The sequence below is a fragment of the Ictidomys tridecemlineatus genome, chromosome 15, assembly GCF_052094955.1.
Source record: "Ictidomys tridecemlineatus isolate mIctTri1 chromosome 15, mIctTri1.hap1, whole genome shotgun sequence".
Taxonomy (NCBI): Eukaryota; Metazoa; Chordata; class Mammalia; order Rodentia; family Sciuridae; genus Ictidomys; species Ictidomys tridecemlineatus.
In genome coordinates, this window is record NC_135491.1 from 2,606,775 (window position 1) to 2,621,318 (window position 14,544).

The following is a 14,544-nucleotide window of genomic DNA, read 5'->3' on the forward strand; positions in this document are numbered from 1 at the left end:
TAGTGCTGACCCCGTGAGTAGGACCCACGGGGAAGCCCTGGGTGTTCGTGAGCAGAGAGTGACCACAGCGGCTTGCATGTTGACTGTGTTCCATTGCCACTTTATTACCATTTACCAATCTATACACACACACACACACACACACACACACACACACACACACGTGTAGATATATGTCTATATGTGTTTTGTTCCAGGGAGAGAACCCAGGGTGCCTTACTAGCGAGCCACATCCCCAACCCTTTCTATTTCTTATTTGGAGACAGCATCTCACTCAGTTGCTTAGGGCCTTGCTACGTTGCTGAGACTGGCCTTGAACTTGTGATCCTCTTGCCGGCCTCCAGAGCCGCTGGGCGGACAGGTGTGGGCCACTGCGCCTGCTTCATTTTTCTTTAAGCCTGAAAAACTGGAAGAGTAGAGTTGTCTTGAGCTGAAACGTGGACAGTGCAGGAGGAGCGCAGCGTGGGCAGAGACCAGAAAGTCCATCACGGCAGGGGGTTCCGAGCCACCCGGCCCCAGGCCTCCTTAGTTTCAGGAAACGCTGGCCATAACGCTCTGGAGGTTGCTTCTGGCTCTCATCCTCCTCTCCCACGCCCTGGACCTCCTGGCCACGTCCCTGCAGGCCCTCCGTGTGCAGTGTCCCCACCAGGCACGTCCCCTCCTTCCTCGGGAGCCTTCGACTCCCCTACCTTGGGGCTGGTCCAAGGCTGCAAACACATGTTCTTTATTTTTTTGGTTCATCTTCTTGATTCTTTTTCTTTTTTACAGTGAGAAGTTAAGTCTAAAATAACCCAGTGAAGAGATTCCCAGAGCCAGCATTCCATCTGCACCCCTCGGGAGCCTGTCCCCCCGCCCGAGGCCTACCCACCCATCCAAGCACCTCCCTGTCTCCTGGACGCGGGGGACCTCCCAGCCGCTCTGTCCACACCGATGTTCCCCCTCTAATGACGGCTATGGTGCCACAGTCCAGGTAGCACAGAGCGTTGGCCCTGGGTCGAAATGCAGCTCCGTTCAAGCCCAGCGCCACTCGGACTCATGAACCCCAGAGCCTCGGTGTGCTCATCTAGAAACGGGTCTGACAATGACACCCTCACAGACACCTTCACGAAGCTGTGAGAGTTGGCGGAACTGTCCATGGGGGACCAGAGCAGTGCTGGGCGCACAGTACCGGCTCAGAATGTGTGAGCTGCTGTTCCCCTCCCTTCCCGCTACTCCCCTTCTCCACTGCTCCTTCCTCGCAGAGCTGGGGGTGAACCAGGCCCTGCGCGTGCAGGTCCTGCGCGGGGGCCACTCAGCGACGCCTCCAGCCTGCTGTTCTTTCCTGCCTTCTGCAAGTCTGTCTCCACGAGGGTTCCTGCAGATATATTTAGACAAAAATATGATTATGCCTGCTTATGCTCAAAACCCTCCCCACATTCCTAAAGATAGCATCCCAGATCTCCAGCAGCCTCCCAGGTGGCCCGCTCAGCCGTCACTGCCCCACTTGTGTTGACTCTCCTCCTTGGAACAGGTGAAATCATTTCCTGATGGCAGAGCCATCTCCCATCCTCAGCCCTGGGCCAACTCCCCACCCCGGCTCTGCTTGCCTGGTGGCCTTCCCTGCGGTCTGCCACGAGGCGAGTTCCTGTTTCACACAGGGTCACGGGGTTCCCTTTCCTTTGGGGCTGTGTTGGCACCAGCAGCTGTGGTTGTGACACCAGGTCTCTCTGCTGCAGGTCCTTACTGCTGTCCCCTGCCCCTGGCTGACTGGCACCACCAGGACATGGGCAGCAGGGATGGATGCCACAGGATGCCCACTGCCACCCCCCTCCCTCCAGGACTCTAGGGCACGTTGGCGCCAAGAGCTGGAGGAATCCCAGCAGCCTGGCCACCCCCCAGAAGGACCCAGCTGCCAGGCGCCCACCTGTAGAGACAGTGAGCCCCTGATGGGCCGCTGACAGCCCGGGTGGCCTGCTGGGAAGCTGCTGGTCCCCACGGGCCTGTGAGCCCAGCCTCCTGGGGTGACCTGCTGAGATGCTCATGTCCCACTTCCCAGCCTGCTCCCAGCCTCCTCCAGGACCCGGGGGCCGACACTGCCCATTTAGACCTGGGTCAGGGATGGCGTCCAGCTGGACACAGGTGTGGCCGGGGATGTCTGAGGACGATGGCTGTCCTTTTCCCAAGCAAGGGAAGAGGAACCAGACCTCGGGAGGGCCTTTCTATGAGACGCTTGCTAGGAACCCACAAACGTCCGTGCTGGGTTCTGACCACATCCTGAGCCTGTGTGCACCTCGCGGGGGTGGGGCAGCACCGTGCCAGCATGTCTGCTTCCTGGGCCCCTGACCAGGCGTGAGCTGGCAGAAGGACACCTGTGGGCTGGAGGCCAGGGGGCTGGGAGGCCAGGAGGCCCCGACACCGGGAAGGCGAGTCTCTCCGTACACTCGAGTCCTGCTTGGTCCCGTGCTTCGGGACCAGGGCGATTCAGAGAAGGAGGGACAGTGACAGGAGGGCATTATCCACCCAAGCCCCCGGCCTCCCTGCCCCAGCTGGGAACCAAGAGCTGAGAGACTTAATCAAGCACGGATTTTGAGTGACATTCTGAGCCTTTCCCCTCTGGAGATCCCTTCTCCAGCTGCTGGGGCCCCACCACCTGAGCACAGGTGGGTGATTCGTTCTCTAAACCATGAAGGTTGGTCTCTAATTGACTCCTGCCAGGAAAACTGGCATTGGGTGAGGCAGGGCTGGTTTGGGGGGTGACTCTGGGGTGTAAATTCCCGAGTGTCTGGAGCTCACGAGACTCCAGATTCGAATTCCTATCCGGATAACTTCTCAGCGTCTCCATCACCGGAAGAGTTCTGCAGCCTGCTGGGCCTCCCAGCTCCACCCGGATGAATGAGAACATCCGGGGCCCAAGGGTAGACACGGTGCTGGACTCCAGACAAGGTCCAAGTCCCCCATCGCATCCAGAGCCACAGCCAGTTCAGGACATGCCCTGGCCGAGGGTGGCCCAGAGCAGAGCTGGTGATTTGGGGCTGGATGGGTACCTGACCTCAGGTCTGCCCCTCATGTTCAGAGACGGGCACAGCTGGGCCCTAGGAAGCAGAGCCCAGGAAAGTGGAGGAGAAGCCACAGCAGCCACCCCTGCTCCCTCCCTCCTGGTGGTCTGTGGCAGGAGCCTTCCGGGAGCTGCTCTCTGCAGGGAGCCTGGTGCCTCCCTCTTGTGTCACCCACAGGTGCGGGTGGCCATTCCACTGAGCACAGGACTGGGTCTCCGGGGAGGGGGGCTGTGCTGGGGGCCATGGGACTGTGCTCATTTGCCCAACATCTGATTCCTCTTCACCAAGCAGAGAGGTCTGCTGCTCTCCCCCAAATAAATGTGATTTCCCTCTGGTGGTCTTGTAGAATTCCCGGGCAGTGGCTTCCACCAGGGATGGTTTTCCCTGTTTCCCTTGCATCCAAGGGTGACCACCTGACTCTATTACCCTCGGGCCAGCAGGTGGACGGAGCGGAGGTCCTCCACACTCTTCTTCTCTTCATCCAGGAGGATGGGGGGACCCACCCCCGGGAGACACTGGTGTTCCCTGGGGGAGAGATTCAGATTCCACCCAGGGAAACCCACCTGGGAGACAGCAGCCAGCCTTCGTGGGCAGCCCCTGGGGTCTGAGGGTTAACCCATTGCCTTGGCCAGTGTTCCCCTAACTCCCCCTAATTCTGACCCCCCCCCCCCCGGCGGGGGTTAAATCACTTGAGACTGGCTGTTGGTTCCATCTCCCTCGCTGGATCAGGAACTCCTTGAGGGCAGCGTCTGTACCTTTATGTTCACTCCTGATTTTTTTTTTGTGTGTGTGCTTAACCACGGAGCCATGTCCCCAGCCCTGTCTGTGTTTTATTTAGAGACAGGGTCTTGCTAAGTTTCTTAGGGTCTCACTAAGCTGCCAAGGCTGGCTCTGAACTCAGCCTCCTGAGTCTCTGGGATCTCAGGCGTGTGCCACCACCCCCAGCCACTCACTCCTGAATTTCGGACACCGAAGGTGTAACTAGCAACTGACGCATGTTGGCTGCGTGGCTTCTGAGGAAAGGGGTGCCAGGTTCGTATTTATGAGAGCTCATGGGGAAGTGACTGGCCCGTGTTATTGGGACAATTGCGTTTCTTGTTTTGACGGACGAACTGTGGTTCGTGGAAACTTTGATGGAAACTTTGCGGGGACTGGATGAGGGGCATGCGGGCACTCTCTGCTTCTTTGCAAATCTTAAACTATTCCCAGGTAAGGAATTTGCTTTAGGATATGAGGTGGGGACCCGGGTGTGGTGGTACGTGCCAGCGACTCGGCACTGCAGATGTCTCCTCCACCGGCCCATCTCATGACCTTTGGCAGGATTGCTGGGTCACATGGCAGTGCTAGCTTTAATTTTTTCTGAGGAATTTCCATAGTTTTCCACGGCAGTTGCTCATTCTGATTCTTCTACCTCTCTGCCAACCCTTGTCCTTTTTAAAAAACCATACCTCCACTAGGATACCGTCAAGGTGAGACCAGGGCTGTGCTCAGGGTACTTGGGGACCGACCCTTCCACTCTGGCCTGCTCCGCCTTGGTCTAGTCTTTATCTACACTGGGACACCCTCAAGGTGTTAATGTCCTGTTTGGACTTTGGCAAATGCTCCCTTGGATGCTCAGCAGGAGTGCAGTTCCCACACTGACATGAGGACACCCAGCTTTGGGGTCTGACGTCTTTCCCAGGACAGACAGTGGCTCTTTGTGGAGCTGGTGGGACCCAGTCAGTCTGTAGCAGGGCCTGTGTTCTGCCTTGTCCCCTAGATTGACAGTGAGGCCCAGGTCAGGGGACACTCAGCACATGTGAGCACAGGTCAAAATGTCCCAGCAGCCGAGGCCTCCCTCTGTCACTGTGGGAAGAGGAAAGGAGGCAGCAACCTCTTCCTCTTTCTGTGGGGCATGATGTAGACACCCCAGAGGGGCCCAGCCAGCACATCCTGTCCCCTGTGTCCTCTGTGGGGCCCCAGCTCCAGGCAGGGAGGCTGCAGGAGCCTGAGCCATGGCCCCCTGCTCCATTGCCCTCCTGGCCCTTGGTGAGTCCTGGAAGGTGGGGACTGGGTGGGTGGAGGTGACAAGGCAGGAACAGGTCCCTTCCCTGCACAGGCCTGAGCCCAGCAAACCCAGCAGACTCTGGGCCCTCCCCTGGGGCTGCCCCTCACCTCCGCCCAGGCTCAGTGTGACCAGGGAACACTGGGTCCTAGAGGCAGACACCTGGGTTGGGGACAGGCCCAGCCTTGGGAAGGACTGGCAGCAGAGAGCCTCTTGGAAGGGGACCTGGGAGGTCTCGCAGCCACCCCAGGGCAGGAAGAAGGCCACCCTGGCCCTGGGAGCAGGTGGCCTGGGAAGCAGGGAGGCTGAGTGCCCAGGCTCCACCAGGCCCTGCTGGCCCAGCTCTGGGGGAACCGGGCGCTCTTCTCACTGGGCTTCTCTTCCAGGGCTCTGCCTGGGCCAGGCCATCCACGCACAGGAGGGTGAGTGCAGGTCCCAGGGCCTCCTCCCAGGGCAGCTGTGGACAGGGGCATGTGGATCCTGGAGCCTGGGACCTTAACAGTGTCTCACGCGTGGGCAACCCCAGTGTGGCCCTCATCAGGTCCCTGTGTCTCTGCCTGTCTCCTGTGGTTTCCTGGACTGAGCACAGGGCTCTCCCCTGACATGGTGGCTGTGTGTCTGGGGACGCGGCAGGATGCTCTGATGGCCCCCTGGGAGTGGGTAGGTGGGGTCAGCAGGCCTGGCCTCTCCCACTTTCCCGAGTTGGTGGAAAGTGTCCGTTCCTGCCCCTCAGCAGTTGTGCAGCCCACACCATTACCAGCCACAGTCCCCACGCAGGCCAGTGGCTGCCCTCCAAGAGGCCCCTGGACTCCCTCCACCTCTGGCTGCAGTGTCCTGAGTGACAGGCACCTGGGCTTCTCCCACCCTGGGCCCTGTGGGTGGGGCAGGGGCCTGACACCTGTCCTAGGTCTCAGCCAGGTGCCCCAAGGACACTTGTGCAGGGTCACTGCTGTGGACCTGGACAGGGTCTCCACCTGCCCGTCCTCCCTCCCCATGAGCCTCTCCTGCTCCTGAGCTGTCAGCACACAGAGGGGCTCTGAGTGGACAGACAAGGGACCAGGACTGAGGGCGATGAGGGGAGGAGATGGACTGGGGTGGCCCAAGGGTGGGACATTCCAGTGGGCAGAGGGGTCTGAGCAGGAGGCCAGCTGTGCAGCAGGTGACCAACCAGCAAGTGCTAACAGGCTGAGAAGGAGGGGATAGTGTAGAGGACACCCCGAGGCAGAGGCTCAGCAGAGGCCCCTGGACCTGGCCCAGGGCAGGGAGGGGTGGGCACAGACACAGCAGGGCCAGGATGCCCAGGCTCCCTGGGGACCCCGAGCCAGGCAGGATGTACCTGGGTCAGGTCCTCCTCACCAGGTGGGAGAGCAGCTGCCACAGCAGGAAGGATGTGCTCAGGAGGGGACACAGGAAGGGGACACAGGGAGGACAGAGGGAGGGGACACAGGAAGGGGACATAGGGAGGACAGAGGGAGGGGACAGAGGGAGGGGACACAGGGAGGAGGACACAGAGAGGGCGTTAGAAGGATGGGACACTGGATGTGCATAAGAGGAGACACAGGGAGGACACAGGGAGGGGACACAGGGAGGTAAACGGGATGTGGACACATGGAAAGTCAGTGACCGCAGCTGCACAGCTCTGTAAACTGCCCAAGAACCCTGGGCTGTGCACCTGGATTCAGTCTGTGGCTCAGCCCCTCCTCCCAGTGGACGCTGAGCCGCTGTCTGCTTCCTCCAGGGGCCCTGCCCAGACCCTCCATCTCTGCTGAGCCAGGCTCTGAGATCCCCCGGGGGAGGCCCGTGACCATCGTGTGCCGGGGCCCTGCTGGGGCTCAGGAGTTTCGCCTGGAGAAGGAGGGAAGATCCTTGTTCTGGGATAAGAAGAACAGCTCACCTTCTGAGCGAGAGGCCAGGTTCCTGTTCTCCATGAGTGAGGACACTGCTGGGCGTTATCACTGCCTCTACCTAAAGTCCAAGTGGTCTGAGCTCAGTGAAGAGTTGAGGCTGGTGCTGAGCAGGGAGGATGTCACCCAGGCCCCCACCCCAGGCCCAGCTCAGCCATCAGGTTGGTCCCCAGGTCCTGGACCCTGTCCCTGCTGCCGTCCTGTCCATAGCCTCCTGCCCCCACCTGACCCCAGGCCCCTCCCTCTGCACAGTGTCCCCTCAGCCCTCATGCCCTGAGGTCCCTGGAGCCCTGGTCTCATGGGACACGTCATGTGACCTGGACACAGGTCCAGCATGGGGTGGGCATGGAGCTGGCCCTGCTGCTGGGTGGGAGGGGTCCCCAGAGCTGGCTGGGGGCAGACCCCTTCCAGAACAGTGTCTCTTCACTCAGATGGTGTGTTCACTGTCCTTCCCACGGGGCCAGAGCCTGGGTGGCTGAGGGTGACATCTGGTGTAGTCCCCTCCCACTGGGCAGGTCACCTGGGCCAGGGATGGCCCTGACCAGGGCTGGATGGTGCAGTGGGGAAGCTTTGGGATGAGGTGGTCCATGCCCTGTGTGTGCTTGGCCCTAAGACGTCCTGGAGTCAGGTCCAGTGCAGGGTTGGCCTGCCTCAGTGTCTCCTCAGGCTCCGAAGAGCTGCCCAGTGCTGATTCTGTAGGTCCAGCAGGGGAAGGTGGTGGGAGAGGCCGAGAGAGACCTGCCCCAGCAGCATGGTTATGACGGGGCTCTCCTGTCCTTCCTGGCCCCTGATCTGCTCCTCAGGAGTCTCAGGACATTGTCTGGTTTTGAGCGATGGCCAGTTGTGTCCTCTATTTGAATGCTCAGGGTGAAGTGGGCAGGCTGGTGGGACAGGCTCTAATTGGCCCCCAGTAAGCTCCTTGATCTAACCCGCCCCCTTTGCAGAAGCCGTAGCCCACAGGTCCCCTCACAGAGCCCTGCTCCTCTGCAGGTGACTCACAGTGGGAGGGACACTAGGCCTCTGAGCTGGGTCGAGCCTAGGGCCCAGCCCTAGCCCTGGCTTTGGAGTGGAGCTCTGGGAAGGCCAGAGTGAGGGGCACATCCTCAGGCACCCGGATGTCCCTGATATGCGTGACTCTAGGCCAGGCTCTGCTGAAGCATCTAATGCCACAGCAACCTGTGAGGCCGGGGCAGCCCGACCCTGCGGCGCCTCCCCCATTGCTAACACCAGAGAACTAAGTCCCTCTGTCAAAGACACAAGGCTCTGAAGGGGCTGGGGCAGAACCAGTCCCGGGGCCACACTCCAGGCCCAGGGTCCCCAGCTACACCCTACCTGGAGCCACCAGGACCCACCTTCCAAACCCTGACCTGAGAGAAGGGTAAGTTCTTGGTGGCTGTGGGTGAAGGGTTAGGGAAGGCCCCTGGGGAAGGTGCCCTGGGAAGGAGGCACAGCCCGTGCAAGGTGACAGGGATGATTCCTGGGGCCTGCAAACCCTTCCAGGTGTCTCCCGGCTCTGCCAGGTGCTGCGTGGTGGGGGTGAAGCTGTGCTCGCTCCCTGGGGCTCAGATGGTCCAGCCTCCCCTGTGTGCTGTGGCAGGACCTTCCAGGGGAGCAGCAGCCTGCAGACCCTTCCCCACCACGTCTCCACTTCCTGAGCCCTGGAAGTGCGGCCAGTGCAGGCAGGACCGACCTCTCCTTCCTCTACCTCTGGTTCAATCTGAGCGTCCACAGCCGCTGGTGCCCACTGCATTGGGCAGCGCAGATGTGGGGAAGCCCCTCTGGGCAGGGCTAGTCTGGAGGGAGAGGCCCAGGGTCCTGCAGGCGGCAGAATGGGCGGGGAGGACCCTGCTGGCTGGGCCCAGCTCTGGCCTCTGATCTCCCCCCTCCTCCAGACCCCTCCTCCCCAGAGCTACAGAGGACGGTAACAACCCTGGAGAGTGTCGTCACATCTGGCATGAGCCCAGGTGTGCCCTGGGGAAGGGGAAAGACGGGCTTTGGTGGTGGTCAGATTCCAGCTCTGCCAGTGGCCAGCGTGTCCCTGGGCACAGAGAGCGTCCCCTGGGCCCCCGTGGGTTGGGTGAGAGTGACTCCCCTTGGCAGCAGAGCTGTGCCAGGAGGTCTCCCGTCCACGCCCAGCAGCAGCACCAGGGGCTGCGCGGGGTGCTCACACCCGTCCCACCCCCAGCCGCCCCTGCTCTACTCCTGACCACGAAGTACCTCTACCTTCTCATCGGGGTCCCCCTGGCCTTGCTCCTCTGTCTCCTCCTCCTGCTCCTCTTCTGCCTCCATCGCCAGCGTCAGAGGAAGCAGGGTAGGACTTCCCGGGAAGGGCGGGCGGGCGGCTGGGCGGGCTGTCGGAGCTGGGGACAAGGCCTCCCTCCTAAACTCAGACCCTGACTGTCCTCAGGGCCTCCCGGTGGCCAGGGCCAGTTGCAGAGGCCACAGGAGAGGTGAGACTCCTGGGAATGACCCTGGCCCCTGCCCAGTCCTCAGCCTCTGGCTGCCCTAGTGCTGATTTGTTCCTTCCCACAGGCTGGGCCTGGCTGTGGACAGCCTGGAGAGGTCACCAGGTAAAGGCCTGAGAGGAGGGACAGGCCTGGAGAGGGAAGTGGGGGCTCAAGGGGTCAGGAGGCAGCAGGGGGGGAGCAGGTTTAGGGCCTTTCTGGGAGGTTCCAGGTGGGTACAGAATGAGGTCTGATCAAGCTGACCTTCTGTCCACCCCAGAGAACTGACCACATGTCTGCTTCCCTCCAGACATGGCCACGGCTGATAGACCCCCTGAGAAGGACAGGGAGACCAGCAACCCTGTAAGTCTGCCTGGGTCATCTCCCGCTGCATAAGGAAGTCCCCAGATTAGCAGCCCAGCAACACGTCCCCATTTCTTGGGTCAGGACGTTGGGAGCAGCTGAACTGGCTGGTTCTGGCTCAGGTCTCTCATGATGCTGCAGCAGAGGTGTCCACTAGGTTGCAGGAATCTGCAGGCTTGCCTGGGCAGGAGGACTCACGCCCAAGGTGACCCACATCCAAGGTGGCGCACCCCACAACAGCTGGCTCACCCAGAGGGAAACCAGGCCTGGGATGGGCAGAGGGCACACTGTCTTCTGTGGCCTCACTGGAGTGACCTGCCACCACTTCTGCCACATTCTGGTGGTCCCACAGATCAGCCCTGGTACCCTGTGTGCGGGGACTGCAAGATGATGTGATCCAGGAGGTGGGGCCCTGGGAGGTGGCTGCCACAGTCCCCACCCCACAGCCCCCACCCTCATCCGGGGCCCCTCTCCCTCAGGCCCCTGCTGCAAGAGATCCCCAGGAGGTGACATATGCTCAGCTGGACCACGGAGCCCTCACAGAGAGGGCCGCCCGAGCTGGGTCCCCACGGACCCCAGAGCCCAGCACATATGCGACCCTTGCCAGACACTGACTCCTGGGCCTGAGGTCACTCCAAGCCACTCTTCCAAAAGCCTGAAGCAGCCATTCAGAGGACTTCTCTTGGACTCACCCAGGTCTCAGAGAGCTTTGCTGGGGACAGCAGCTGGGGCCTGGAGATCTCTGAGCAGCATCTGGGAGATTCATCCACCAGGTGGCCCCTGCCACAGCTGACCAGCTGTCAGAGAGGCTGTGTCACAGCTACTTCCAGAGACCCAGCCTCAGTCCCTGGCTGTTTCCAGAGACCAGAAACCAAGGTCTCATCCTAGGGCTGCTTCCAGAGAACCAGCAAAAGCCACTCCTGGGGTCCCACCTACTTCAGAGACTGCATGCTGATGATGCTCAGCAGTCCCTGACAGCCTCCCTGGGGTCCAGTGCTGACCCTGCCTGAGGCTGGGCTGCACTCAGGCTGCCGAGAGCTGAGCCGGATCTCTGGGCCAGACCTCACTTGGTACATCAATGGACCTCTTTAAAACAGAACATCCCAGCCCCCGGGGTCAGGCCAGAGAGATCCATGTGGACCCAGTGCTGCGGTCTCAGCCGTTCAGAGCAGAGTGGGGGCTACGAGGGCTGTCAGTGCTTCCTGTTCTCTGCAGAACACATCGAATTGAGCAAAGCTGCATATATCCAGAGTGTGTGCCATGAGGACCTGACCTAGGCATGCGCCCTGTAGATTTCCATAATCAAACCCTCAGCACAGCTGCACCTGCACGTTAGGTCCCGGGACTTGCTCATCTGACGACTGGAAGTCGGTCAGTGTTTCCTGATGGAGCATGAGGGTCGGGGTGGAGAAGGGAGGGGGTCTAAAGGGAGGTGCAGAGGGTGCCCCACCCCCCCCACCACACTCATGCACATCCAGGCACACAGGCACCACTAACACATGCCTTCGCACACACGGCCCACGCTTCCGTGCACACACAGGCATATTGCACACACGCACTCTCACACCCCAGGAAAACCCCGAGTACCTGTGAGGTGCTACCCTGTTTCAAATTAAAACAGAACAATTACTCTGTGGACCACTAGGGGGCGGGAGTGCCTCATCTTGATTAATATGTGTGCCTGTCTCAAAAACCAATCAACCAACAAACAAATAAATAAAAAGCAAGAATCCCAAAGGAACAGAGAACTTTTTATGCACGTGTTCACGTCTTAAAATTATCAGCCCTTCACGGGATATCAGACATATGTATACAATCGTCAAAGAAAAGAATAAAATAACAGGATCCTGCAAACCTGTCATAGGCCGAGATTTAAACCGTGTGTGTGTGTGTGTGTGGTGTGTGTGTGTGTGTGTGTGTGTGTGTGTGTGTGTGTCCCTGCGTGTGCTCGTACAGAAAAGAGAATATTTTAAAAGAGAACAAAATTCAGTAGGCTCTTCCAGGGCTGATGGCCATCTCGGTTTGGTTCGACACCAACATCAGGGCACGCCCCTGTCCCACTGCCCACAGCGCCTCGTTGTCTGCTTTGCTGGGACCTAGGGACTGTGCATGGGCAGTCTCGGTGTGCTGCGAGCTGGACCGACGGGGTCCTTGTCCTGGCTCAGAGCCTGGTGTCCGCCTCCGATGATCCTCCTTGGTCTGCTCTTTCATTTTGCGCTTCCTGCGGTTGGCTTTCTGCGGGGATCTGCCTGCTGCCCCTGCCCTGGATCTGGTTCCCTGCTGCGACAGCGAGAGCAACTTTCTGTTGGACGGGTCCAGCTCCTCTCCGTGTCTGTCCCGGGTATTTTCAACTTCATCCCGGCGTTTCCCCAAGAATCCTGCTGGCACAGAGGTGGACAGGTGACTGAAGGCTCTTAGCAGAGGATGGACTCTGGCATTGCGGGGCGGGGGGGGGGGATCCTTCTATTTTCCGCAACTCCCCGGGCACAGGTGCACACCAGGCCCTGCGACCCCCAGAGCGCCACCATGGCCTCTGGAAAGCGGGACAGGAGCTAATCATGACACCACACTTTCTTTCCTGAGGGGCAGTGGGAGGAGGAGGGCCAGGGAGAGGACAGAACAGCAGGGACAGGACTGGCCTTCTTCCCTGACCCCCAGACCTGCAGGACACAGGTCCAGGGGCGAGAGGCAAGAAAGCAACCTCCAGGCTCCCGGCCGCCCCTGCAGGAGGCAGCACTAGCTAGCACACCCAGGGTCGGGCCAGCAGAGTGGCCAGGGGAGGGAAGGACCCCCTTGACTAGGGACCCCCCCCCCAGTTCTGAGAACCCTGTCTGGGACCCAAGCCAGCGATCCCCTGCTGGCCCATCAAAGAGAGATGGCACCTGACCAGCTGGGGCAGGAGCAGATGCTCACGGAGGTCCAGGACCCTTGGACAAAGTGGACGCTTAGTTCACAAGAAGTGCCGCTAGGCTCAAGGGAGCTGGGAGGGGAGGGAGCCCCGATCTTTGCCAACAGACTTAGGTGGCCCCCTCCACCTGGCAAGCAAGTGAGACCTCAGTCAGTCTGACCAGAGGACCAGCAGGAGGACCCAATACCAACTGGGTCACCTGCTCCCTCCAGCAGGACACCACCCAGGAAGGAGATGGGGGGGGGCAGAGATGGACTTGACCTCGAGAGGGTGGCTATCGTGACGTTTTAACCTGTGCAGCTTATGAGACAGACCAGAGACGCTGTATTTCTCCTGCTGAGCCAAGTTGCATTATGACCTGCAAACACACACACACACACACACACGCACACGCACATACACACACATACACACACAACACACACATGCACACACAATACACACATGCACATACACAACACACACACGCACAACACAACACACACATGCACAACGCACACATGCACACGCACATACACATGCACAACACATGCACACACACAACACACATACATGCACAGCACACAATATGCACACACAACACACAACACACACATGCACACACAAAACACACATGCACACACACACATAACACACAACACACACATACACAACACACACACGCACACCCGTGCACACATATCTGTGATGGCCCCTGCACTCCCATGAAGTAGCACTTCCCCTGTTTTAGTTTCCTGAGGAGTGAAGTGTCCCTTCTTGTGTTTTTAATGATGCTTCAACAAAATAGAGCAAAGTCCAGTGTGTGGAAAGTGCTGGGCCACTTGCCCTAGGGACGTCTTCATTTGTCCCAGTTTCCGTGCGTATCTCCATGCATACAGTGATTGTTCACCTACTCCATCAAAGGCACCCTCCACCCTCACACTTTTTGGACTGTGGTGGGTCTGTAGCACATTGGGCTGAGCACACGCCCCTCTCACAGGGGTGGCATCTAATAGTAACGCACCCTCCTGCTGGCCAGCCTTCCCAGGGGCAGTAGTAGGCATGATTGACGGGTCGTGGGCTGCGGTGCTGCGTACCTGCTGCGTCTGCTTTCAGTGTGTGGGTGAGTGAGTTTCCACAGGGGCCTTTTGCTGGACTTTTCTCCCAGTTTCTTTGGGAATCGAGGGGGCTGTCTTTACACAGGAAGAGAAGGGCTCTTATGAGCAGAGTGGACCCCACGGCTGAGCCCAGACACGGCAGCCCCTGGGGATGCCCTACACCATGAGCAGGCGCTTCCCGGTTCTGTCCAGGGCAGAGCCCAGGCTGACTGCTTCCTTAGAGCCCTGGGCCAGAGGGCGATGTTAAGGAGCAAGGTCCACGGGCACTTGTCCACACACAGTAAGAAAGGCCTTACTAGGGGACCATTGTGACAGGTGTGGGGACCACCGTGATGGGATCTTGCAGTGAAAGAAAACCCAGGTCTGAGTGCAGCCGGGGCAGAGTGGCTGCATCAGGGAGGGGGCGGTCAGCGGGTGGACAAATACCAGAGGAGGTGTCGGGAGGGGCTCCCTGAGCCGAGCGGGCAGGATTCTTGCCGAGGGCAGCCAGGTGCCCAGGCACCAGCTGGTGGTGGGGACCCATCAGACCCCAGGGTGAGCAGGTGGAGGGTCACAGTGACACCACAGGGTGCTGGATGGAGGAGTAGACAAGCCCAGAGCCAGGTCAAGGCGGAAGGGAGCTCAGGGACGCAGGAGCAGGGTTGGTCAACGGGGGCATTTTATGAAGGGGTGACCCGGGGTCTGGGCCTCTCTGGGGGAGGGTCTGACCAAGAGTCTCCCAGCACTTGGCCTTGAGTCTTGGACAGAGC

At 59.9% G+C, this 14,544-nt stretch overlaps 1 protein-coding gene and 2 long non-coding RNA genes across 13 annotated transcripts in view; 2 read left to right on the plus strand and 1 right to left on the minus strand.

Annotated features, from left to right (window-relative positions):
- The window catches only part of LOC120888070 (uncharacterized), a 16,687-nt gene extending 13,315 nt beyond the window's left edge, over positions 1-3,372 (plus strand). For 9 of the 10 annotated variants that reach the window (XR_013430590.1, XR_013430593.1, XR_013430594.1 and 6 more), the window contains one exon: positions 769-3,372. This is a non-coding gene — a long non-coding RNA (uncharacterized LOC120888070). The remainder of the gene's footprint in view (positions 1-768) is intronic. The other variant, XR_013430598.1, reaches the window with a different exon arrangement.
- Positions 709-7,262, minus strand: LOC144370690 (uncharacterized). The gene is made up of 2 exons (XR_013430602.1): positions 6,974-7,262; positions 709-1,354 (listed from the first exon to the last, which is right to left on the minus strand). It is a non-coding gene; the product is annotated as an uncharacterized LOC144370690 (long non-coding RNA).
- Lair1 (leukocyte associated immunoglobulin like receptor 1) lies at positions 3,830-11,527 on the plus strand. 2 transcript variants are annotated; one of them, XM_078031478.1, is made up of 9 exons: positions 3,830-5,063; positions 5,466-5,501; positions 6,818-7,144; positions 8,876-8,947; positions 9,169-9,294; positions 9,391-9,433; positions 9,516-9,553; positions 9,738-9,790; positions 10,270-11,527. In XM_078031478.1, the coding sequence occupies exons 1-9, from the start codon at positions 5,030-5,032 to the stop codon at positions 10,402-10,404; spliced, it is 864 nt and encodes a 287-aa protein (XP_077887604.1). In that variant the 5' UTR covers positions 3,830-5,029; the 3' UTR covers positions 10,405-11,527. The 2 variants fall into 2 exon arrangements, with proteins under 2 accessions (XP_077887604.1, XP_077887605.1); XM_078031479.1 differs by lacking the exon at positions 8,876-8,947.
- Positions 11,528-14,544: the final 3,017 nt, after the last annotated feature.